Source organism: Anas platyrhynchos, chromosome 13 (assembly GCF_047663525.1).
Source record: "Anas platyrhynchos isolate ZD024472 breed Pekin duck chromosome 13, IASCAAS_PekinDuck_T2T, whole genome shotgun sequence".
Taxonomy (NCBI): Eukaryota; Metazoa; Chordata; class Aves; order Anseriformes; family Anatidae; genus Anas; species Anas platyrhynchos.
In genome coordinates this window covers 3,870,494-3,894,006 of record NC_092599.1, presented here as the reverse complement: position 1 = coordinate 3,894,006, position 23,513 = coordinate 3,870,494, and the positions used below count along the sequence as shown (strand labels likewise).

Genomic DNA, 23,513 nt, shown 5'->3' with positions numbered 1-23,513 from the left:
GCACTAAAAGTATGCTGTGAAGGCACTGCTATGTAAACAATTACCTAAATAAGTACAACTCTGCTGATAAGGATTTCAGTGTTGAGCTCTGTCTCAGAATTTACAGTGGACACTGCAAATGAGAGCCACGAACCCTTCATAGTTGAAGGTCTCTTTGCCTTTTGTTACATTGGAGAATTAGGAATGGAAATGCCTGAGACCATTCTGATGCTGCGGAGCTGACAGGCATGCTTAGTTCAGCTCTTAAGCAATGCTTGTGCTCTTGCTGCATCTTGGGGTCCAAATTCTGGTCCCATTCAGAGGAAGAAGAAAGCCAACAGACATGGGAGCTGACCTTAGAAAATCATCTGCTATCACACCAGGCCATGAAATATTTTTTTGATTTCTTTGATGCAAATACAGAGAGAAGAAGTCCATTATAATGCCTTGCTAACTGTTAGCAATCAGCTGTATGAGATGATGGCTCATCCAGCCCTATCATTAGCAACCTTTTAGTGGCCCAAGTGCAAGCTGAACATCTAAGTGGAAAGAACTTCTGGCTTGAAGAAATGTACTTTAAAGCTTAAGTAAGTCAACTGGTTATTGTGCTGCTATTGCATGTTAGATGAGCTGTTTTTGTCCATGTGCATTTTGAAGCAGAAAACTAAACTAATGTTTGTCCTGGTTACTTACTATAAAAAGCACATGAAAATTGAGTGCAACTTACTGAGACTCCTATCTAGCTACATAAGACATAATTCATGCAGCTAAAATGGAAGTCTTGGAAGGACTACAACTTTTATGCAGTGCAGTTTGACTCTAACCACCTGTTGCAAGGATTCAGACTAGCTTCCAGTGTCTTTCCACATCCCCGGGCTCTGTGCGAGAGGTCTCTAAAAGGGGCACTGGAAACAATAACACTCCCCACCTGGAAAGGAAAGGCAGTGTCAGCCTGCTCAGCAGCCCAGCAGCTGCTGATGTGAAATTCTTCCTCTGCTGATAGGGGGAAAATGGCTGTGTCAGGTCATAACCAAAATCTTACTTTTGGTGTAAGTGTGTGAGGTGAGAAAGCTTCCCCTGGCACCTGTTAAAATGTATCTGGCATTGCTCTGCTTTACTGAACCTATTGGACTTTGGGAGCTAATCACTGATGTCTGCAGGGAGCTGCTGCCACAAACATCTGTGGACCAAGAGGACTTCCAGCTCCATCTTTCTCAATCCTACTTCCCTCGTGTCCTCTGACAAAACAATAGATGGATTCAGACTCACCCCAAAAGAAGAGAGCAGGAGTAAAAATTACATTGCTCCCAGGTTTACCAAAGCAGGAAGATAGCTCGGCTTCTTGCAGGTTTGCAGCATGTAGGATGCATCTCCTGGCCTCCTGCGCTTGTGCTGTGAGGCTCCCAAGTGATCGAGGCAAAGATAAATGTGTTTGGGAATGAAAGGTTTCAGCCCGCTCTATGTAAATTCCTATACAATGTTATCATCAGGGAAGCCAAAGAGCCAGACAAATAGCAGTGAAATGTTACCGTTGTCTCTGGAAAATATTCAGAGTAAAATTAAACTTCAGCTGACAGATTTTTAACTTCTTCATTGTTTAAAGTTGTTTCACTTACACTAAGCTAAACTCCTGTAAACTAATCTGTGGTCGTGCTGGCTTTGAGCTGGGCAGTCCATACCAATCTGTAGCTGTACAATCAGATCCTCTGATTTTGACAATTTCTTTTCGTGTTTAAAGTCCTCATAGACAACAAAGAAGTTAACAAAGAAGCTAAGTGCTGAACAATGTCCCTGACGTAAACTATTTAAGGGTGACTAAGTAAGGAAATATTTCACCCAAAAGTAAATATTAAATTTAATTTCATTGAAGAGGTTTTCAAGTTTTATAAGGAGGATGAGAATTACATTTTCTCAAGTTGTATGCAATGCACTGAAAAATCTGTCTATTCTTTGTGCAAACTTCCACATTTTCTCCAAGTAAAATACTTTCTAAGTAAATTGAGTTCCCAAAAGAAGTACAAAAATCTTCTTGCCTTCTGCTTTTTTCTTTTTTTTAAAAAGCCATGTCTTGGGATACACACTTTTTTTTCTCCTTCCTTACATGCTTTCTATATAATTATCTCCTCTTAATTGTAAAATAAAGGAATTAAAGCAACATTTGAATATATATAGCTCTTATCACAAGATTGTTAGGAATGTTAAATGTATCAGCTCTATGAAGTCTTTATTTTCTAAATAATATATTTAAACTTAATCTGAATAGCATTACAGTGGAAGCCCACAGGATGTAGAATGGATTTAGCCACTTTTCCTCTAAGTGACTCCTTTAGCTTTATATCTTCTTACATGTAGAGTTAAGTACCAAACTGCTAACAAAATGCAATTATATTACTTTATTGTTCCTCTAATTTTCTGCTAAGTATTACCTATTTGTTAGTTGCTGGTCTTTAGCTTTTTTTATTCTTTAGAATTTCAATTTAACAAACTCTCAGCCTTTGCAGAGTAGGTGGTCTGTAACATTAAACCATCAAACAATTAGTTTTATGCTTTCCTTTCTAATTCCAGCTCCAGCTTTCTTTTCACAAGCAATGGTAGGAAATCCTCTGTCTGACATAGTAAAGGATAAAGGAAAACAAAAATCAGGCTCACTTGTGATTTACAGACACACTTAGTCCTTTTAATGCCCTAAATGTTACATTTTCTAAAATATAAGTGTACTTTAATCCCGAGGCTATTCAGACAACAAAATGGCTATGTGACAACAGTGATAAAGGTTTTCTCAACAAGCTAACTGTAGACAAATTCTAGATCAATTCTAATCTGTACATCCAACCAAAAGGAAACTTGTACCTGTGGAGCTGAACCGTAAGCTTTTACATAATAAACCTAGTTATTGTGACACAGAAAACCACCACGACCTGAGTTTTTTCTTTCTGAGAAGAAAAGCCATTTTAAACAACTCAAACACTCAACAATATACAAAGCATGATGCCTCTAAATCATAAGAAGCAGTGGTAGAAGTGTTTGTCAAGTCATTTCAGGTTCCAATCCTGTATCTACTCCAGAATGAATGGTAAAAAAAAAAAAATAATATGTGAAGCAAGGAATAGAAGTGTACTGTAACAAAAAATACTGTGAACATGGAAATTTTTTTCTTTACAAACTGAAAGCCAATACTGCATTTTTACTGTAAATATGTAGTTATCTGTAACAAAAACATCAGTATGTGGTGGTTCACTATCTTGTATCAGAAATTTAGTTTCTCTGAAGAATAAAAGCAGTTAGGAATCTGCTAGCTAAGCTAGATGTTACCAACTAAAGGAAGCAAAACTAGCAAAACTCAAGCAGTTTATAATAATTGGGTGGTTATAAAGGAGTTAAGTAACAATTTGCTTTATAAAATTCTTCCTCAAGTATCATAAATACTGTAATTTGGATTCTTGAATGACTAGCTAAGGTTTTACATAATAAAAGGAAATGTAAAATGAATTTGTCTCCTGTATCAGTGGATATGCCATTTGTTGATTGTTTTCATATGCTCGTAGACTCTGACACTCTTGAGTACTAAGACCCCATTTTTCTTATTCTAATGTATATGCTTAATTTTAAGCAGATGAGTAGTCCTTTTGGCTTTAGTAAAGCAAATTCCATACTTAAAGTTAAGCATTCCCATACATGTTCAGGTTTTTTCTGCAGTAGACAGCTTATGGTAATGCTCGTTTTTATCCCAATGAATTCCTATTCACTTACAGATTGTATTATATGCTTGCATTGAACTTAGAATAACAGAATGAATACTTCTGAATTTACTTCTTATCATCAGATCAGGACAGATGTGGCCATCAATTCTTGTAAACTCACTACTGCAAGTGGGCATAACCTCTTCATTATGGATCTGCACTTGGTCCAAAACCTCCTTCACCACTGACTTCAGCTGGCCACGACTCGTGCCCTAGAGGAGATCAAATTCCCTGGGCAATATGCCTGTACTTTCAGGCCAGGATTTGTCTTTTGATTTTTGTCAGCTTTTAAAATACTGTTCTGCTATCTTTGGGCTACTTTACTTAAAGACAATTTCCTTTGGGAAAGGACTAGCATGGTTTGAAATGTTGTGACTTAAAGTTAACTTATTGGGTACTGTATCAACAATGGATATAAACAAAGGCATTTATTGTTTTAGCATCTGTTTGATGGTGTATGTATATAGTTATTCCCATAGCACTACTTTTCCTGGCAAAAGATGTACATCATTTGATTGCCTGAGAATATGAATGACTAAGTGTGATTATTAGTCCAGTGGCAGAAAGCGTTGAGACCTTTCCCAAGACCTCCATTTACAGCCTTAATTTGCATTCTCCTACAAAGATAAGTAAATTCTACCATGGTTTATTGCTTCATTGACAGCTCACTTTAATTAAGCAGCCATGATAATTGCATTTCTTCCTGAAACTGCTGGAACTTTCTAAGTACTTAAAAGCTTTTGGGCTTATGTTTTTTCCAACCCTTTTTTAAAGGGGGGGAATTAAAGCGTTGCAATCGGACAAAAATAAGCAGAATGGGCCAGACTGCAATCCTTGTTCATATGGAACAGAACCTCAGGGTATGGAACAAACCAATAGTAAAGAAATTATTTTTAGAGTCAACTGTTACTCAGGGCAAAGGACAGAATTAGGGATACATGTATCATCTTGGCTCTTACTGTGGGGTTTTGGTTCCTTTGTTCCATAAAGCTATTCACATTGTAACTCATTATGCAAAAAGAAGCATGAAGCCTCATCAAGAGACCAGTATTGGCCAAGAGCAAGTCACGCAAACACAGAGAAGACTGTCAGAGATGCTATTTTTCCTGATTTCTTGGCTTATGCATGAAATTCATTTCATCCCAACAGAAACTTCTCAGCATCTCCATGAGCTTCCCAGCCCCCCAAACTTCCCTATTTCTGCATGAGCCATGTTACTAAAACACTTCTCATAAATCTAATGCATTCAGGTATCTAACTGCAACAGAGTCTGTGGAATAGAAGCCGGGAAAACCGTAGCTGAAATGCACAGCATCAGCCCAGTGAAAGTAGCCTCTAATCGTCTATAAAACGTGGAGATTTGCTAGGCCTGACAGGAGGCTAACATATTATCTATCACTCCCTGACACCCCTGCTCATTCCTATGTTTATTACTTGCTTCGAGTCAGCAGCTCTGAAAGTCTGCAAAAGTCTTCTGCAATGTGAAATCCATACGGAGGGCAAACAAACTTGCTTTTTAGTGAATGTGACGCAAAGCGAGACAGTATTTTAATTACCAGCAGGGGGTAAAACTGGCTAAAACTGAAAGAAAAGGTTCCAGTTGCTAGAGGAAGGTTTGTAATAGAAACAGCAATTCCCCTGCTGCAGAGGGAGCTGCCTACAAAGCAAGAGAAAAGAGGGAGGCCAAAATGAAGGGAAAACAATGAAAGGTTATATTTAAAAAAAAAAAAAAAGCATTGGTATGTACTGGCTTCTTCAGATACAGGAAGGAATCAGAGTTGGCTGTGTGAACTTTTAGATTAAAACAAGAGTTGCTAGCAGGACATTTATCAACTGTAACTGCATCTGAAGACTGCTCGTTGCTTTGTTCCAAAATATTTGATGCTTACCACTGCTGAGGAAATGCTTTTAGAAGCTAGCTGGTCTTGTGTCTGCGTTATGAAAGGTGCCAAAACTTTTCCTGTGAAACAAGAGCTGGGGGTTCTTAACAAACCAGCAGGAAAAGGCAAGTCCTACTGGCAAAGAAAATGGGAAAATGCAAACGTAAAAATTGAATTTATGTAATTTTCATTGCAAGCTTGTGGTTAAAGCAACTGCTTCAGCTCAAGTGGGGAAAGGGATCTAAGTGGTACAAGGCAGTGACGGTGCCCTTGTGAAGTGCAGGTCCCAGGGCTCCCTTGCCTGAGAACTTGCCCATTATTTTTAGCAACATCTCATATTCTGTGACATTACCATTGCCTTGTTCACATTTGGGATGAACTAAGCTTTAAAGACTTTGCAGTCCTTTCAAAGAACACTGAATGATTTAATTCTTTCTAACTATAGACACGAGATTTCCTTAACGCTTGCAATATATGAATGTTAGCCTTAATTCCAAGTGCGCTAAAGGAGAGACAAAAATATGCAGTCAGTGAGGTCTCCTCATAAAACAAAGATCTCATTTTTTGTAAGAAATCTGCATCAGGAAAAGCACTGTACAGGAAAGGGGGTTATTTCTCCTTAGGTTTTGGCAAATTATTATAAACTTCTATGCCCAGTATAGGCTTAGAGGCTTCTGTCAGTCCATCAGGAGTTTCTTTAAAAAGAAGTAAAGCACTTAAAAGTTTGTGAGAGAGTTGTGGTGTCAAAGTTCTTGTTCGGTGTGACTGCACTGCACCAATGTGCCTGCCTTATGCCCAGCAGGGTCAGCAGAAAGTCCCATCGTGGAGGAAGGGTGCAAAGCCATGCTCTTGGCCACGCTTATCCATTACCCAGTGCGTTAGCCCACATCTTTGCATGGAGCAGCACGCCGTCTGCTTTGGGATCAGTTCCCCTTCTACGCTCCGCAGCAGCCTGCATAAGCAGTACCACGCTGCTGCACTAGCTCAGCATTTAATTTTTTTCCCCTTTTTTGCTAGAGGGAAAACCAATTAGCCAGAAAACAATGGTCCATTTCCACATGCCACACAGGAAGAGTAATTTAAACTTCCAACTGTTCTGTATTTGTGGATCAGGTTAAATACTCTGGGATTTCCAGCGAATTAAATGGGACCTGGACTGAGCCAACAGTCTGTGTTCGGTTTACATCTGTTATGGCCATAGGAGTCTTTTCTGAGTCTTTTCTTTCTATTATCTTCCCCTTGTCAAACCACAGTGTATCTCCATCTGAAAGCAGACTCTCAGAAATACCACTAGCCCTAAAAAGCCACAATTTCCGCAACAAAATATTTCTTTGAACGACTTGAGGCTGACATTAGCTTTTGACCATGACATGCCCTGTTATTGATGAACGCTAATAGTTTGAGTAGCAATAAATAAATCACCCTATTTATTCGTGGGCTTAACTCAGGAAAGCTCTGCCTAGGGCTCGTTACTATTTACGGCCAGATTTCGGTCTTAAAAAGAGAAGACTGTTAAAGGAAAGAAGAAAAAGATTTTTGTTTAGAAATGAAGTTAGAGAAATATACTTCACAGAGAACATTGCAAGGGAGGGGATCAGATGATCTCTTTGTGTGCTTCTTTAGAAGGAAAAAAGTTATGCAATTCCAAGCAGTCATGTGGTATGGCAGCTGCTAAAGTTACTGCTAATTTTTATTAGAGCTGGCCAGAGCCAGAGAAAGGTCTGCTTTATAAGCAAGACCTTTTAAGAAATAAACCAAGTCTTCCTGAGCTGGGAAGCCTGCAGAACTGAGAGAGATGAAAAAACACTAAATTCTTTTTTTTCGAATGATTTAGGAAATATTTTCCCTCTCCCTTCCTGTTGCTGGTTTCTTTCTCATGTTCATCCAATCAATCAAACAAATGTTTACTAGTTTTCAGCTCAAATTCCTGCTCAAAGCTGTGGCCCAGAAGGACTACTCATAGGTACAATGTGTTTGTGCTTTTATCCTCCCACGGAGGGAGCTGACCCTACTCTGAGCACAGGGCTTGGGCTGGATGAGCTGCAGAGGTCCTCTCCAGCCTCAGCCATTCCCTGCTCCTGGGAGGTGAGATTTCACTCGGTGATAAACTTGAAGATGAGGCTTCAAAATTACCCATATCCCTGTGATATTTTATAGGGCTGAGTTCCTGTGGGTCACCTCTTCAAAAATCTGTGCATAAATTGAATGGGAGCGTGGGCCAGACTTGATCACCAGAGCTTTTATTTGCTGTCAGTGTTGCACACATATCCAGAAGTTATTGGGATTTTGGCAGAAAAAAATACTAGAGACAAGTGCTTCCAGATAAAACTCATTACAATTAAAAGACCAGTCACGCCTCTTCATATGTCATCTAAACCCAGTTTAAACAGGATGAATTTAGTACTGCTAGTAAATGAATCATAAGTCAACTGTGGATAATATACTGGGGTTCTGGATGCTAACTCTAAAAACCTTGCAAGTTCTGTAGTTGCACTTCGTAGCGGAATATAAAATAGTAAAATTACACTATTTTAAATATCAAAACATCATGTGAAAAGCAGTCAATGATGTTGGGATTAGTATCGCAATGCTGGTAAATTGTCACCTCTTAGTGCTTAAAGCACAAAAGTGCAGTTACTTGTGAACAGTTTAAAATTTTTCATGGTGTAAATGAGTAAGAGGGAACAAAACTAAAACCATACCTCATATTGGAAGATGTTTTGTTTAATATCAAGCAGTAATAGTCTTATTTAGACACTACAAATGCCATTGTTCAGAAGCAGCTTTGTGCTGTATTTGTTCCCAGAACTGATTCCAGGATTTTATTTCTATTTCCATTACGTATATGTGGGGGAAAAAGAGGAAATGCGGTACTGTGAAAAACAGAGAAGTGAGGCTTGCAGGTGAGACAGGCAGGTTTGCATGAAGCAATCTTCTGAAGAAAAATCCCACCACCAGTACAAAGTGGGCTAGAGCCGCATGATCGGCAGCTCCCGATTCAGGGTTCTTGGGAGGATCTGGTCAGATCTGGTCACCCTCACACATCCTGCTTTATTCATTTTTGCTGGACAAATTCCATTTTTCTTTTAATTCCAAATGAATAGTTATACAAATTTTACTTAAGTGCATTTTGAATGGCAGTGGTCTGAGCTGGCTTTTTTTCTAGTTCATTTGCTCTCACTTTGTGCCTATCTTTTAGTACAATTGACATGGTAATGTACTACATGTGTCCTAAATTAGGGATGATTGCATCTGATTGCTCAATTATTGCGATATGAACAAAATGTGTGAAAATAGTTGATAGGACATTCTGTGTGTTTTCTCTAAAAAGACTCCACATTCAGAAATCTAAAAATAAAATTTAACAGTTAATCATAATGGTTTGGCTTCATATGTGGAAAACTGAGCAGGAGATGATTTGAAATGCGAAAAATTGTACCGCATGCAAAAAGATTAAATTGTCTCATTGTTATATGCTCTATGTGCATGCTTTTAAAAGAGTAGTTGTTGGAGTTTGACATGTTGCTGTGTGCTTAGCTGAAGAGAATACGAAATGGCTATATTTCACTTCAAAAGGGTGATTGCTTTTAAGACCAAAATTTGGATCTCTCAAGCTGTATTTTCTCCTTGGTGCACATGTCCTGGCCCAACACGGGTGTGCAGCATCACTGTGGCTCCTGCAGCCCACAAAGTGACACTCCAGGCTTGTCTCCAGTGTGAGATGTTACTGGGGTGAAACCACCCCAAGCATGGATTGGTTTACTGGGAAATGGGAAATACGACTTGGGGAGAATGGAGGAGCTGCATGGCGAGTCTTGTGATCCACAATATGTGACTTGCTTGTGTGAGTCTGGAGGTGTGAAAGGCTTGGGAGGTATCAGAGCTCTTTGTGTTTCCTTTCTGAGTCCTGATCCTTGCAATACTGAGCAAGTTAATAACCAGAACAACAAAAAAAAAAAGTAGGGCATGGGGCAGGTGCTGTACAATCTGGGCCTTACGCTGTTTGGTTTTTAAAGTGTTATGAAAAGCTACCATAGTGCTTGCGTTTTTATCGAAGGTGGAAAGGGGCACGGATGCTGTAATCCTGTTAAATTGTGACACAGAGGGGGTCTATTCCTGAGTTTAGGGAGCTTTTTTTTGATAATTTAAGCTTAGGGTCAGCATGCTGTGGGCTTCTAGTGACAGGAAGGCAATAAAATGGTGGGGATACGTGAGGGGAACATGCAGGACTTTTTCAGAGGTTACAATGTGAAATGTGCTTAGAACTATAGCTCTGCTTCAGTGAAGAGACAGGGCCCAGAGGTCCCGAAGACTAGGAACAGTTGCTAATTTCTTTGCAGCACTTCAGATTTTCATCCCCTCTGATGGATTTATCATTTTTGTTGTCTGGGGGAAGGACAGCGGTGCAGTATTTAGCATGAATGTCTGTTACACCCCTTCAGTTCACTGTTTGCTGTCTGGCTCATTCCCCTGCTCCCCCACCTCCCTGCCACAGCTCAGGCTGGAGCACTGGTGTGGAATCAAGCAAAAGCATTCGAGATGAAAAAATGCAGTGATAACCAAGATCTTCTGTTTTCATTTACATTTTCCTCTTAAGGTTATTATTATTCCCTTTTAGCAGTGACCAAGCTGCAAGACCTATGTTTTACCACAGACGTAATGCTGCTTTGTGATACCATTAACAGATAGGGACAAAGGACTTGGAAAATCTTCCACAAGTATGATCTCCAAAAAAAGCTGGCTTTGCTACAGCTGTACTCCCTGCCCCGTTGTGTTCCCTCTCCACAAATTCTCCACTGTTCTTGCATGTCCTGGCAGGAACACGAACATTCAATTTTAAGTTGCTGTCTGAAAACGTTTTCTTCCAGAAAATTAATTACCGAGTAAGTGTATGTATCTGTATAGTAAATCTTGTTTGTAGAGCTGAACTCTGCCATTCACAACAATGAAAAAAAAAATCTGTTTAACCTCTCTGTCTATCATGTTTCAGCTAATGCATGCAGTTTGATTTTTGTAAGTAGCTACAGGCTTAGGTTTATCATATTAAAGCTGGTGTGATGTTAAATTGCTCACCAGCAAATGAAAAATTGTTTGGTTAATAATTTTATTTACTAATTATTTGTGAAAGCCTCCTGTGAGCAGTGATAAGTTGAGCTGGGCGTACTGCTTAGGGATAACTGCATGCTAGCAAGAAAGCTGGGCTGGCAACACAGAATTAGTCCAGAGACTCAACCACATAGAAAAACTAGACCCCATCCCATACCAGCAGACCACATGAAATGTTTCTCCATTTACTCAATTTCAAAGCAGCAGATCTTCCTTAGCATCTATATTTCACTGACACGGAAACATACGCCACACTCCTGTGAGTGCTCCTCTCCTTGCCCTTCCTGCCTGGCCGATGTGCTTTCTCTGTGCAAACCTGGCTTTTTGGAGGCTGTGCTGTTAACTCAGAAACCACACATGGGTTGCCAAAAAACCACCTCACGTGAGCAGAAAGTGGCTCTGCTAAAGCAGCCTCTATGCTACGGGGCAAACAGAATCCAGAGCAAATTGTAAATTTTAATTGCAAGTATACAGGAGAACATTTGCTAAAAAGTTTCATTGTTCCTACATGTAACCTGTGAAGAAATCCGCATAATAGAAAAGCAGCCTATAATTTGTAGCAAATGAGCGTGCTTTGGGGAAAATCAATCAAATGCACTAAGACATGTTCTCAACTCCTAAACTAATGATCCTTCCTGTGAGCAGCATGAAACACTGGGCAAGTCCCAGGTGGCATAAATCCTGGAGGTTTCAGAGCAGCTATGACAGTTTATACTACCTCAACAGTACCCTAATTGTACTTAAAATGTTTTAAGGTGGCAAGCAGTAAGCATTTCAAAAGTCTCATTCTTTCTAAACAGTCCCGAAGCAAAACAAACAAGTTTACTAGTTAGTGAGAAGAGAATGCCATATTTAATTTATAACCTTTCAGAGCTGATGTGCTTAAAAATAAAAACTCTGGAAATCTAATTTTGTCTTAAGAAATGCCAGGCAGCTGCGTAGAGGAGTCATTCATGTCTGGGACTTGAACCAACTTCTGTTATAAGAGGAAATTAGGACCATTTTGTTACCCTGACAAAAATGTAATCTGTGAGAACAGTAATTCCTCTGCATTAAAATCAATAGTTTCAGCATGTTTTTAATACAGCGATTTGCTATGGTGCATCTTAACAATAATTCAGTGAATTACTAGTAATGGATTAAATCAGCTGTTTGCTTTGAAGTCAGAGCAGTGCATGAAAAACCTGCAGTCGAATCAGAGAAAATCTCATAATATCATTACTTTGCTTCTACAGTAATTGTGAAAGACCTGGAAACAGACATAGGTATGAAGCATTGGTTTACATAAAGCAATAATGAATAGGCTGAGATCTGAGTCTTTAACCCTGACCTGACAAGAACTTCTCAAGATATTTTCCTGTATACCTCAGATTACCCATTTGCAAAATATGGATAATATTAAACAGCGAAGGGAAATAATTAATGGTTAACAGCCATAATGCATTCTTCATAGTCCTACATAAACACTAAATATATTTATTATTTAACAGATTTAGTAAAATGAAGTACAAGGGAAAAAGATTTTTTCTGTTGCGTCCTTTGCAGGCTGAGTAGCACGAACCACACATCATTCATCTTGATGTATGTCATTTCACAGTAGGAACACACCTCACAGTGGCACTGCTTATGTTAGTGATATACAAAGGGCCAAAAAAAATGCTTTCATTGAAAATTCAAGACAATTCTTAAACTTGATTTACTTTTTTTGCATTTAACCTTTTAAAAGGTATAAAGAGAAAATCCAAACCCACACTAGAGTGGGAAAATATGTTTAAAAACTGTCTCAGACATAATTCAAAGTTTATCTCAGTATCAATTTGTCAGGGGGATTGAATTTGCAAGCAGCATTTGCTATCAGCTATAAACAGCACTGTGTCTAAATTTTACACTGCCTAATCCTGCTAAGTAATAATAAATGTTTTGACAGTTTTGAAAATGAAAAACAATGCTTTTATTTTATACATGCTCCAAAACGCATCTACTGTAAGATCTGAGAGAAATGTTTTCAAAAGGAAATCAAATAATTTACATTTCACTGCATTTTAAGTTCACTGTCATGGATTCTGGAATGCTCGATGTTATGATGTTATGCCCAGCAACTTATACTGGAATAAGAGTTCTTTGTGAAAGGGTCTATTTAAAATCACACTGGTGATACTTACAACTGTAATACTATGTGAGCAAGTCACATATGTCCCTGATAGCCAAACTCTGTTCTAGATAGTTATCTTTCTTTCCCATCTTTCATGCTTCTCAAAGCAAATGTGACCACTAGTATGCTCTAATCTCTATGTTGAATTCCATCCGAGTCCACAGTTAAACCTGTATCTGTAAATGAGTCTGGCAATTCAACTAAAAAATCAAGTATGGGTTGAAGTTTCCTTTTGGAAAGGCAATAAAAATATTTGCCTCTAGAAGGACGTTACGATTGGACATCACCTACTTTTCATCCAGAAAATTTACAGGATATTTCAATTAACTAATATAATAGTATGATAAAGCTGATTTAAATGCCATGGTGCAGGAGGTATCTTTTTTTCCTTACCTAGACTAGAGTTAGATACAGTGCAATAAATACAAATTGCACAGAGTACAGAATGAAACAGTTCTTTTCAGGTCCTGATGTCCCCAGTGCATGTATTTTTAGGGCTTTGTAATATCCCAGTTAGAAGACACAGAGTACTCCACAGGGGGAACCAGAACACATCAGCTGGGCACCATGCAGAGATTTGCTTCAAGATGACATCTCTAATCCAAACTCATGCTCCCAAGGTCAACAATTCAGTAATAATTTTGCTAATTTTTCATCAGCATTTAGCAGATATTTAAATGTGAGAAGAGTGCATATGAAAATTAATTTGTGGCAGCACAAGAGTTGTCAACACAGGTTCCTGCACAAGGCTTCCTGCTACCTTTGGTGTGCTATAAACAGGATAGATTCCCCTTGTGTCTCTACTCTGGACTTTTCTGCTATATTAAAATGTAAATGAATTGAGGGAAAAAGCCTGCACAAATGCTACTCATAAAGGCACCACGGCACTCAAGAAGAGACACAGAAGCACAGCATGAAATCCCACCCTGTCTGCTTTCTTCTGTGTTCTTCTTGGGTTCCTACTGGCCAATACAGCACAGCAGTATTTAGCTGCTTAGCCTGCCCTGTGCTACCACTGCCAAATGCTGAACTTGTGGAAAAATGAAGCAAAGAAAAGCAGTAAGGAGGGAGGTCCCTTGCAAGAGAGCAGATGCTGTAGAGCTCGTGGAGGTCAGCCGTCCCTGTTCTCCCCCGCCAAATCCTACCGACAAAATGCTGCACGCCTGCAGTTCCAGCCCGAGTTACAGCGCTCGTTCTCAAGCAGACTGAGCTGAGCTTGCAGCTCAGAGACCAAGCCATCTCCTAACTTTGGGCTATTTGATTTTTCCAAAGTTTTGTTTTTCATGGTTGTTTCAATTGTGTGACCAAACACTGCTTCAAAAACAGATGTCAGCTTCTCAAATATGCTTTAGGGAAATGTATGCCTATGGGAAAATTTTTCAGTTCAAACAAAATTGCATAGTTCTCACAAAATTGTCCAGACCTCTTCAGAATTATGTTATATCATATATATAGTCTAAGCAACTCTGGATCACTTCACAGCTCAGCTTCTTATCTTTTTATAGTTGTGCTACTGTGGCTCCACTCTTTTCCTTATGAAGAAACTTAATTAATATTTTATATCCTTACTAAATTGTGAATACAATTTACCATAACAGTACAGAAAATAGCAAATACACATTGTCTCCTGCCAACAGAAAATCCTTAACAGCTGTTTATTGCTCATTTGCAAAACATAAGAGCAATGGAATTCCATTACTTAGAGAAACTGGCTGTTCCATGATATCCTTGGCAACAAACACCACACTTATCTTTTTGAACAATAGACTCTCAAAGCTTCCCCAGCCTACAAAAATAAGGCAGTGAAGAATACTTTTCCTAACTGTAAAATGCTAAACAATGGAAACTGACTCACAATCAGCTGCATTTCATGAAAACTAACCTTTCCTTCTCTTTCAAAAAAAGAAATTTACTCACTGCAAGTTACGACAAACATTTCAAGCAACCATCTCTTTCACAGAAAGGACTTTTTATTGAGGTCAAGACTGGCAAAATGAGAAGAAATTCAGGCTGCAATCTGAATAATAGAAGGACTTACAAACAACATTATGGGAGTTATTCGGACAGGTTTACAATAAACCCTATGGAAACTTCAGAGTAGATTTTTGTCTAACTGTTCAAAACATTTATTTTCCTTGGTCTTAGAAACCAAGATAAATAAAATCATGGTTTACGCTACAGCTATTTCACATATGGTTTTAACTAAATAACTTACAAGTTTCCAATAGCTTTAAAAAGAAATATCTATGGCATACCAGATAGATGCTAGCTCCTCAGAAAGTCAGGACATGCACATACCATCCATAATCTGGCTTCTATATTTAGGTAAGGACTATACCTAAAGCCATAAAGGTCAGCACTGAGTCAAGTCAAGCATATTTTAACAGGCATGTCTTCTAGACAGTGTTTACCACGGTGCATTTCTCCCAAACCCACACTAAAACATCATGCCATTTGAAGACCTGACACGGAACTCATACTATTAAAAGAGACTGGACAGTGTATTCGCATACCTCAATAATCCTGTCGTGAATTTGCAGCCCTCCTTCCTTAGCAGCAGGCCCCGTGTCGACTATTTTCGATACAAAAATTCCTTCGCTGGATGAACCGTCTTGATTGTCCTTCAGGGAGGAAAAGAAAAATATAATATTGTGCCTTGAACTAACTCTAATTTTCCCTCAGCTAAAACTTGTCTGTGTCATAACAGTGTATGCAATTTAGAAGAAATATTCTTAGGGATGTCTTAATATGGGGTTATTTGTGCTAATGAGAACACCTGATACTCCCATTCTGAAAAATTGTACAACCAGGAACGGACTTTCATTAGGTTCATTAGCTGCATGGTAATCATTTTCCTCTGACTTGGGCCAGTTCAGTAGTAACTGTCATTATAATTATTCTTAATGTAAAACCCAGTGAGACAGCAGCCTGCTTGCACATCAAACGTAAGGCAACAGTGCATTTTTATTTTTAGCTACACAGCTCTTCCTCTGGGGGCTTACAAACAAAACTGTGGAAATCAAATTCTACCTAATGAGGGGTCTCCAGATTCTGTGTACTGCGAAATCAGCTTCTATCAGTGCAGAACTGTGTCTCAGAAAAGTAATTGAAAGACGTTAACTATAAAAAATAACTTTCAAGTGAATTTACTAGGAATAAATCGTGATTAATGTCACATTTCCAAGAGGCCGAGAAGTACCTCTGAATACTTTCTAAATTACTAGGACAAGGTATAATCCGCTCCTTCATCTAATTAAAGTCATATGCAGCAGCCCTGGCCAACAAGCATCAAGAAAAAATACATTAGTGAGTGTGTGGTGCAGGAAACATCTGCTGAAATCGTGGAATTCAAAAGTAGGTTGGTTAAGTTACATCCCTTCACCTGCACACAGGGCTGCCTAATCTTGGGTGGAAAGGAGAGTAATGTTTTCCTAATGAACTTTAAAGGGCCCAAAGCTGCGGGTCCTGAACTCGTGCGCTATCTTCAAAGCAGAATGGTCTGAGGAGGGAGATACCAAAGGGTTCCCCGTTTGGGGAGTTACACTCCACCTACATCAGTGTTCCTAGAGGTGGCCACGTGCAAGATTAAATGTGTTGTGAGGGAAGAGACAGTACAGACATAACAGCCATCGTACACATCCAATACAACTCTGACCATAAAATTTGCTCTGAAAGAATCCCAAGAGAACCAAATGCTTGTCAGCAGCATTTTTCCTCTAAGTGTTGACCTACGTGCTTTTCCCAACTGGAAAGGGCAAACATATTTTAACAATTAACATACCACGCATGGTCGGCCACCAATAATATTAAATCCAAGCGAGCCTGAGTCACGATGGAGGACAAGAGTCAGCGCTTTGGTTTCCTCGCCCTGCAAAGAACAGATAAACGTATTCAAAACATTTGTGCGCATCGGTGAGCAGGGCAGATAACACTTCCATGCGGGTCTGCTGGGTTGCTTTGTTACTTTCTTTTCCCATGAAGTTTGGAGAAAAACCACATCTGCGGGAGCGCTCCGGCCTCCGCCGTGGTGTGCCTCTGCAAAAGCCGCCCTCTGAGATTTATGCGTATTTTTTATTGAGATCCACAGAGACACTTAACAGCAACAGAAGATATTTATATGCAATGCTGTTCCTGCAACTACTTGACCCAGTCATACGTGATGTGTTATGTAAAATACTCCATGTTTCCAGTAGTCGGATTCTTGACTTTTGCAGTATTTGAGGGTGTCTGAAGGACTGCGTTTTTGTTGTTTCTCTCCAGTGCTAGCTGCAGTACATTGTTTGAAAAAGTATCAGAAATGAACTGCTATACAACAGCAATTCTCTGGTAAGTTTTAGAAAACAGCTTTAAAGAAATCTGCTCCAAATTCTGTAAAAGGCCTGTGATGCTAATGGCTATCCACAGTGCCTGCTGTGAAGAGATTCGTAATACATTTTTCTTTGGAAAAAAAAAACACCAGCAAATTTGAAACTAGCAAAACAGAAATCCTCCACGACTGAAAATCATTATGGTAATTCCCTAAAAGATGAAATTCCACAGTGAAGAGTTGTCTGATTAGGCAAAAAATGCACCACAAAGACAGACAGGACAGATGGGTAATACTGGAGCAGCTGTGCTCTGTTATCCTGCCCTACCCAAGCTTGCTCCTAACTGCACATTTGCTCATGTAGAGTACAACTTCTATAAAGATGTACACAAAATATCCTTTGTGACACTGTGATGCTACTCAAGGTCTGTAAGTTTCACAAAAGTTAACAAAGTCAACTAGTTAAATTAACAAAGTTTAGCACATGCACTGTTCAATACAACTAAATCCTCACAATATGCTAATTTCAATCGCAATCAAGTGGCTGTCATTCATCACACTACACCACAAAACTATACAACAGTGCACCACTACAAAAGCCATTTAAATAAATCCATTTTTTTTTTTTAGAAATAAGAATAGGATAGTCAGAACTGCACGTGGTGCATCTACAGATCTCTATGAACAATGCTACCTCCGAAATTTTTTTTTCTTTTATGGAAAGGGTGAAAAAGTTATGAACACAAGAAAGTTTGAGGAAGTTATCTTACGAGTCTGGTTTTCATAACTGATTAATGACAAAAATTACAACAGTTACACTGTAATTTGGTGCAGATGTTTCTAGTTTGTGCATTTTTCTTCTAACGTATCAATTTGAAGTTGCCAGTCAAATACTAATGTCAATTAAACTCATCAAGAATGTCGAAGTGATCCTGGATTACTGAATTACTCTTAGATTTGGGGGTGATAACGAAGAACAGTTCCCTCCCAGCGTAAACCAGCAAAGCTCCACTGACCGCATGCCCAAGGCTCCACCACAGGGCTGCTGCCCCAGCGGCCTCCATCTGAAATTTTGGGTTGCAATTTTCTTGTCAGTTTGTGATCTTATCTTTCCTGTAGGTCCCATAAGCAGACTTGGACCTGTTACAGAGAAATAGGAATGTGTTCCAGCCAATTTTATTTGACTTTGCCTACGCTGTGCACTAGTAAGGATCAGGTACCCAGAGGAGGCCTGGAAAATGAAGTAAAGGCTATTGCCCTGCAAGTCGTCAAACCCAGACGTCAGGCTGGATTTCAGGGAGCAGATTTCCAGTCCTGGGAGGCCACTTTCAGGGCCTGGTAATTCAGCATTTAAAGGCCAAGGACATGCTGGTGTCACTGTTGGCTTCCCCTGTTAGGCCTTTTTAATAAGACAAATCAATTAGAACAATCAAGAAACAATTTCAATGTTGCTCTCAAGACACTTTCCGTAATTAAAGCTGAATGCTTTCATTAAAGCTTCCTTACGTGGCTCTGATTTGATGGCGTACGCCTAGCAGAACAAGTATTAAAGCAGGTAAGCTTGAACCAGTCAAAGGTTGTGGGAAAAACCCACCCTAACGCAGTGCCTTTCTGAAGTACTCCTGAAAAATGACCACAGGGGTTTTAAGAAACTTTCCAGTCTGTCCTGACAGGTCTGTGTGCTGTCTCCATCCTCTCTGGGGCTGCAGAGTGGCGTTGCAGAGCACAGCCCCATGTCACTGCCCAGCGATAACTCTGCCATCTGGTCTACCTCACCCAGGCACAGGGCAGGCAGCGGTGCTCCAATGTTTGGGAACTTTCGTAGCTTCATGCCTTGGGCTCTGCCTTTCTTTTCTCCTCTGCTGTATCTAGTGCCTCAGAGCAGCAACCATCAAGCAGTGAGGAACTGGAGACGCCGCGGCCTGCACCTAGCCCTGCCCCACACCTGGCTCTGCAGCAAACCAGAGGGTTACCGGCACGGTGTGTTCCCGCAGCCGAGCAGCACTCTTACAGGTAATTCTTGAGATGAGTGTGCTTCCCAGCTGGGTAAATCTGCCTTTTGCTTCCTCGATTGGAAGCCTGATCTGTTTGGTAATCGCGTGGCGAAGCCGCGCTGCCTGTTCCAGGAAGCACTTCAGCTCCTTGTTTATTGACCGAAGCCCAGCTGAGCCTGGTTGGGGACAGCCTGAGAAAAAATGCAATCTTGTTTTAAAGGGCTTAGTTTGGCTTTTATGCAATCAGAACTTGTGTTGCCACCTCCATGGAGGCATTAACTAAACACCAGATCGTGAACTGGCTCCCGTAATCTGTCTGATGTATTTACTGGAAGTCTGTCCCTGCCTTTGGTCATCGGGAAAGCACAAGGGCCTAAGACCAGACTTCCAAAGATCTTGCTTTGGTAGGCCTTAAAGCCTTTACTCGCCCTTTGTAGACTGACATCTGTACAGTTTAAAATGCCATCCTGAGAGCAGACATTGCCATGCACGGCCTTTACATCGCGCTGTGCCGTCTGCTCCCCCTGGGCTGGAACCAGCTCCATAAATTGGTTTTGATTCCCCCCTACTCACTTCTTCCCGAAGGACTTTGATGGCTGTGTACATAAAGGACCGACTAGATCGGCTTATCAATAGGTGTGAACAGTGGTATGTTTCAGCAAGGATTAAGCATTGTTTGAATAGCATGAGGTTTTTCTTGCTTATTTAGACTTTGATGTTTCAGGATTGACAGGGCTGATCAAAGGCAATACTAATTTTGAGAAAGACACACTGCCTTCCCTACCACTCCCTCCTCAAGCTTGCCCACAATAAGCCTCACCTCTCAACCAAGGAGTAAAGTTATCCTCTAAATAAACCTTCAGATTTGTCTTTTGGAACTAGCATGGATCAGACATCCAGTAAATACACTGTAAAATTAAAGCATTCCCTCAGTGGCTAAGAAGATGGGGAAGAATACATATGGAAAACGCAACTGGAATCAGTTAATGCAAATCTAGCTGTTTAATGGACTTACAAAATTGTGAGGTATTTTCAGATAACTCTCTGTGTATAAAATATATATTTTATGTGTGTCTTTATATAGTTGTGGCAGTGTTATAAACTCACTTCAGAAATGGGAGATGGAAGCACAGAAAAGTGAAGTGATTCATCTGGTACCACAAAGGGAGTCTATGCTAAAACAAACCTAGACCTGGCTTTCCAAAGTTGCTCAAAAACAGTTGCCCCAGCCAAAAGACCACAAGTTTGGGTCCTTCGTGATGGAAATGGCCTGACATCCATCACTATCATGTTTCCCCCATACCTAAGCATTTAAACAGAACTGTAAGTGGGCACTTTGTCTGTTTTGTCTAGGGTGTACGCCCTCTGATTTATTCTAGACTGGCTCTACGTCTGCAGCAACAAGCAACCACCCATCAGGTAAGTGAGAAGATCCTTTTTCTTTGCCTACCGAGAACCCAGAACATCCTATGGTGAGTTCTGGAATCATCACATTTAGCCAGAAAACTCAGTTCATTAGTGCCAGGTCTGTGTTTTAACAGGGAACAAACAATTACAGTTTTTAACAGAACCTACAAAGTACGAATATCGATGACAGTAAAATAACGATAGCAATGGTGCTGCACTCTTTGAATAAGCAATCACTTCTGAAATTGAAATCTGTTATTCTGTATTACCATATGTGTAATCCCGGCATTGAGAGACCTAATCCTTAGGCAAGCACATAACGCCCCGCTGAGTGTTTATAATCCGCATCCTGCACCGCACAGCCTGTGCGAGCGCCTCTGAGAAAATAACCCCTGAGTAAAAACTTGGAAGCCAGCCACATCCCCAAATTGGTAAAGCATCCCCTGCGCTAGGTGATTACCAAGGGTCTTTTAAAAAAACTCTCTGGTGCACAAAGATGCAAGTTTCCTGATTGTACTTCTCTGGGAGCTGGGCAGACTAAAGCTGTTGGTGTTGGAAAGCTGCCCGAAATGCTGTGAAAGACATGTAATTGATTGACCGCTAGACCACAAGGCTGTGGTGACATGACACCTTCCAGCTTTCTTCAGATCAGGCACTGCCTCAGAAAGCTGCATAACAGCCTTTTGTAACGCGGCTGGAAACCAGCGCAGGCGTCTTGGGCAGCTGTGTCCATAAATTTGATAAAAAGTAGGGCTGGAAATTATCTTCGCTGCACGCTTGCTACGTTTTGTAGCAGTGCCTTTCGTGCTAAAGCGTGCTCAGCTGCTATTACGAACCTGAATAACGCAAACCAACCCCAGCCACCAACAGAGGTGTGCTGTTGGCATCAGGTCAGAGGTGAGGAGGGGGAGATGCAGGGGGTGATTCTGTCACACCCAGCATTGAGGTCAGAGCAGTATTGTCAGTATTGGGATACTTTCTGCTTGGAGCTAGCAGAACACGGTGAGTTGTGTGGCCCTGTGTTTCTTTAAGGGAAAAATAAGAGAGAAAACTTAAGTTTTGTTTCCTTTACAGAGCTTTTGGAGCCCCAGCCTTTCTCGAGGTGTGCCTATAGATGTCTGACAGTCTCAGGCCCTCTAATGCTGCCGGGTCTGTGCTGGCACAGTCCAGGTCATGGGGAGGACTCCAAATGTCTTCATTTAAGAGAGAATTGGCTTCCAGCACTGCCCTCGCTGGGGAGCCTCATCCCAGTCAGAACTCGGTGCCGCAGCAGCTCTGCCTTTTGGTTCTGGCCACTTTATAAACACTTTATTTCAGACTGCCTGAAATCAAGGCAGTTTTTCTCTTCCTGAACCACGTAAAGAACCCAGTGCGGGTCTGGAAAAAACGCCAAGCGGGAGACGGGTGCCTCGCACCGCGACGTGGCTGCTCCGGAGCCTGAAATGGCTGGCGGGGGGCACGGGGGACCCCACAGGGGTGGTTTGGGGGACATGGAGGCACAGCCTCGCCTGACGGGACCCCGGGGAGCCCTCGAGGCCCCCTGAGGGAGCGCGCGGCCCCTCGGGGAGCCTCCGCACCTCGCCCCTCGGTATCGCGACAGGGCGGGCGGGCTCCCCGACATCACCCCCCTCACCCACCCCCTCCGGCTCGTCCCCCCCTTACCTTTCCGGGCGAAGCAGCACGGGCGCGGGCCAGGGCGTCGAGGCGGGCGCTGTACTGCGTGAAGCGCTTCTGGTAGCGCAGCGCCGTCACCTGCAGCTCCAGCTGCGCCGCCGCCAGTCGCGACAGCAGCGACTGCTCCCGCTTGCCGGCTCTCAGCGCCTCTTTCTTCAGCGCCTTCTCCAGCGCCGCCGCCCGAGCCTGCAGCGCGGCGCCGTGGGCTCGCAGGGCCCGCAGGCAGCCGTGGCCGCCGGCCCGGCGCTCGCCGTGGGTGAGCACCAAGCCGCAGCCCTGCTCGCACAGCCCGGCCGGCCGCGCCTCGCAGCGCTCCCGCATGTGCTGCTCCACGTCGCGCAGGTTGAGCACCTGGCGGCAGCCGCGGTTGCGGCACTTGGCCGGCGAGAAGTCGCACGTCTCGGCGTGCTCGCCCAGCTGCTGCAGCGGCACCACCGCCTCGCAGCCCCGCGCGTGGTTGTCGCACTTGATGTCCAGCTTGAGGATGAGGCTCTTGAGGGGCAGGACGTGGTTGAGCTCCTTGGTGGAGATGCGCTGGCAGTTGACGGGGCAGCTGCCCTGCTGCACCACCCAGGGCAGCACGCAGCCGGCGCAGAACACATGGCCGCAGGGGGTGGTCAGCGGGTCCTCCAGCACCTTGTTGCACAGGTTGCACTTGAAGTCGGGGTCCACGTCCCCGCTGAAGCGATCCAGCTCGAACCCCATCCTCCTTCCGCTCCGCCGGGAAGCGAGCGCACGGCGGCAGCGAGCGGAGAGATGCACGGGCGTGAGCCCGCCCGAAGCGGCACGGGGCAAAGCGCAGAACCCGCGGCAGCCCCGGCCCAACGCCCGGCACAGCGCCCTGCCCGCAGCCCCGCTGCCCCCACCGCTCCCGGGCAGCGCCCGGCCCGGCCCCGCCGCTGCCGCCGCCGCCGCCGCGCTCCCGGGCGCCGCCTGCGCAAAGCCCCGCCCCGCCCCTCGAGGCCACACCCACCGGGGCCCCGCCCCTCGAGGCCCCTCCCCGCCGGGCCCCTCCCACCTCCGCGCCCCCCCCCCTTCCTGTAGGGGATCACCTCACGACTTGGCTGTGCACGACTTTAAGGGGTTTTTGCCCTTTTTTAAAAGAATTGTGGCAGAATTGGGGATTAAAGTTGTTGGTTAGCTGCATCTGGACACCACGCGCAGCCCCTGGCCGTGGCAGTGACGCTCCCCCTCGCTGTGGGACTTGCTGGTTATGGGGCCACATTTGTTGGGTATGAGCAGTGCCCAGGTGTCCTCTGTGTGCTCCCCAAGCCT

The 23,513-nt window shown here is 42.4% G+C and overlaps 1 protein-coding gene across 2 annotated transcripts in view; it reads right to left on the bottom strand.

The window, feature by feature from the left end:
- PDZRN3 (PDZ domain containing ring finger 3) overlaps positions 1–23,184 on the bottom strand; it is a 129,612-nt gene extending 106,428 nt beyond the window's left edge. The window contains exons 1-3 of one of the 2 annotated variants that reach the window (XM_027467386.3): positions 22,227–23,184; positions 16,639–16,725; positions 15,371–15,478 (exon numbers count right to left, since the gene is read on the bottom strand). In XM_027467386.3, coding sequence (XP_027323187.1) covers positions 15,371–15,478; positions 16,639–16,725; positions 22,227–22,943 — 912 coding nt within the window. In that variant the 5' untranslated portion in view covers positions 22,944–23,184. The remainder of the gene's footprint in view (positions 1–15,370; positions 15,479–16,638; positions 16,726–22,226) is intronic. The other variant, XM_027467385.3, reaches the window with a different exon arrangement.
- Positions 23,185–23,513: the final 329 nt, after the last annotated feature.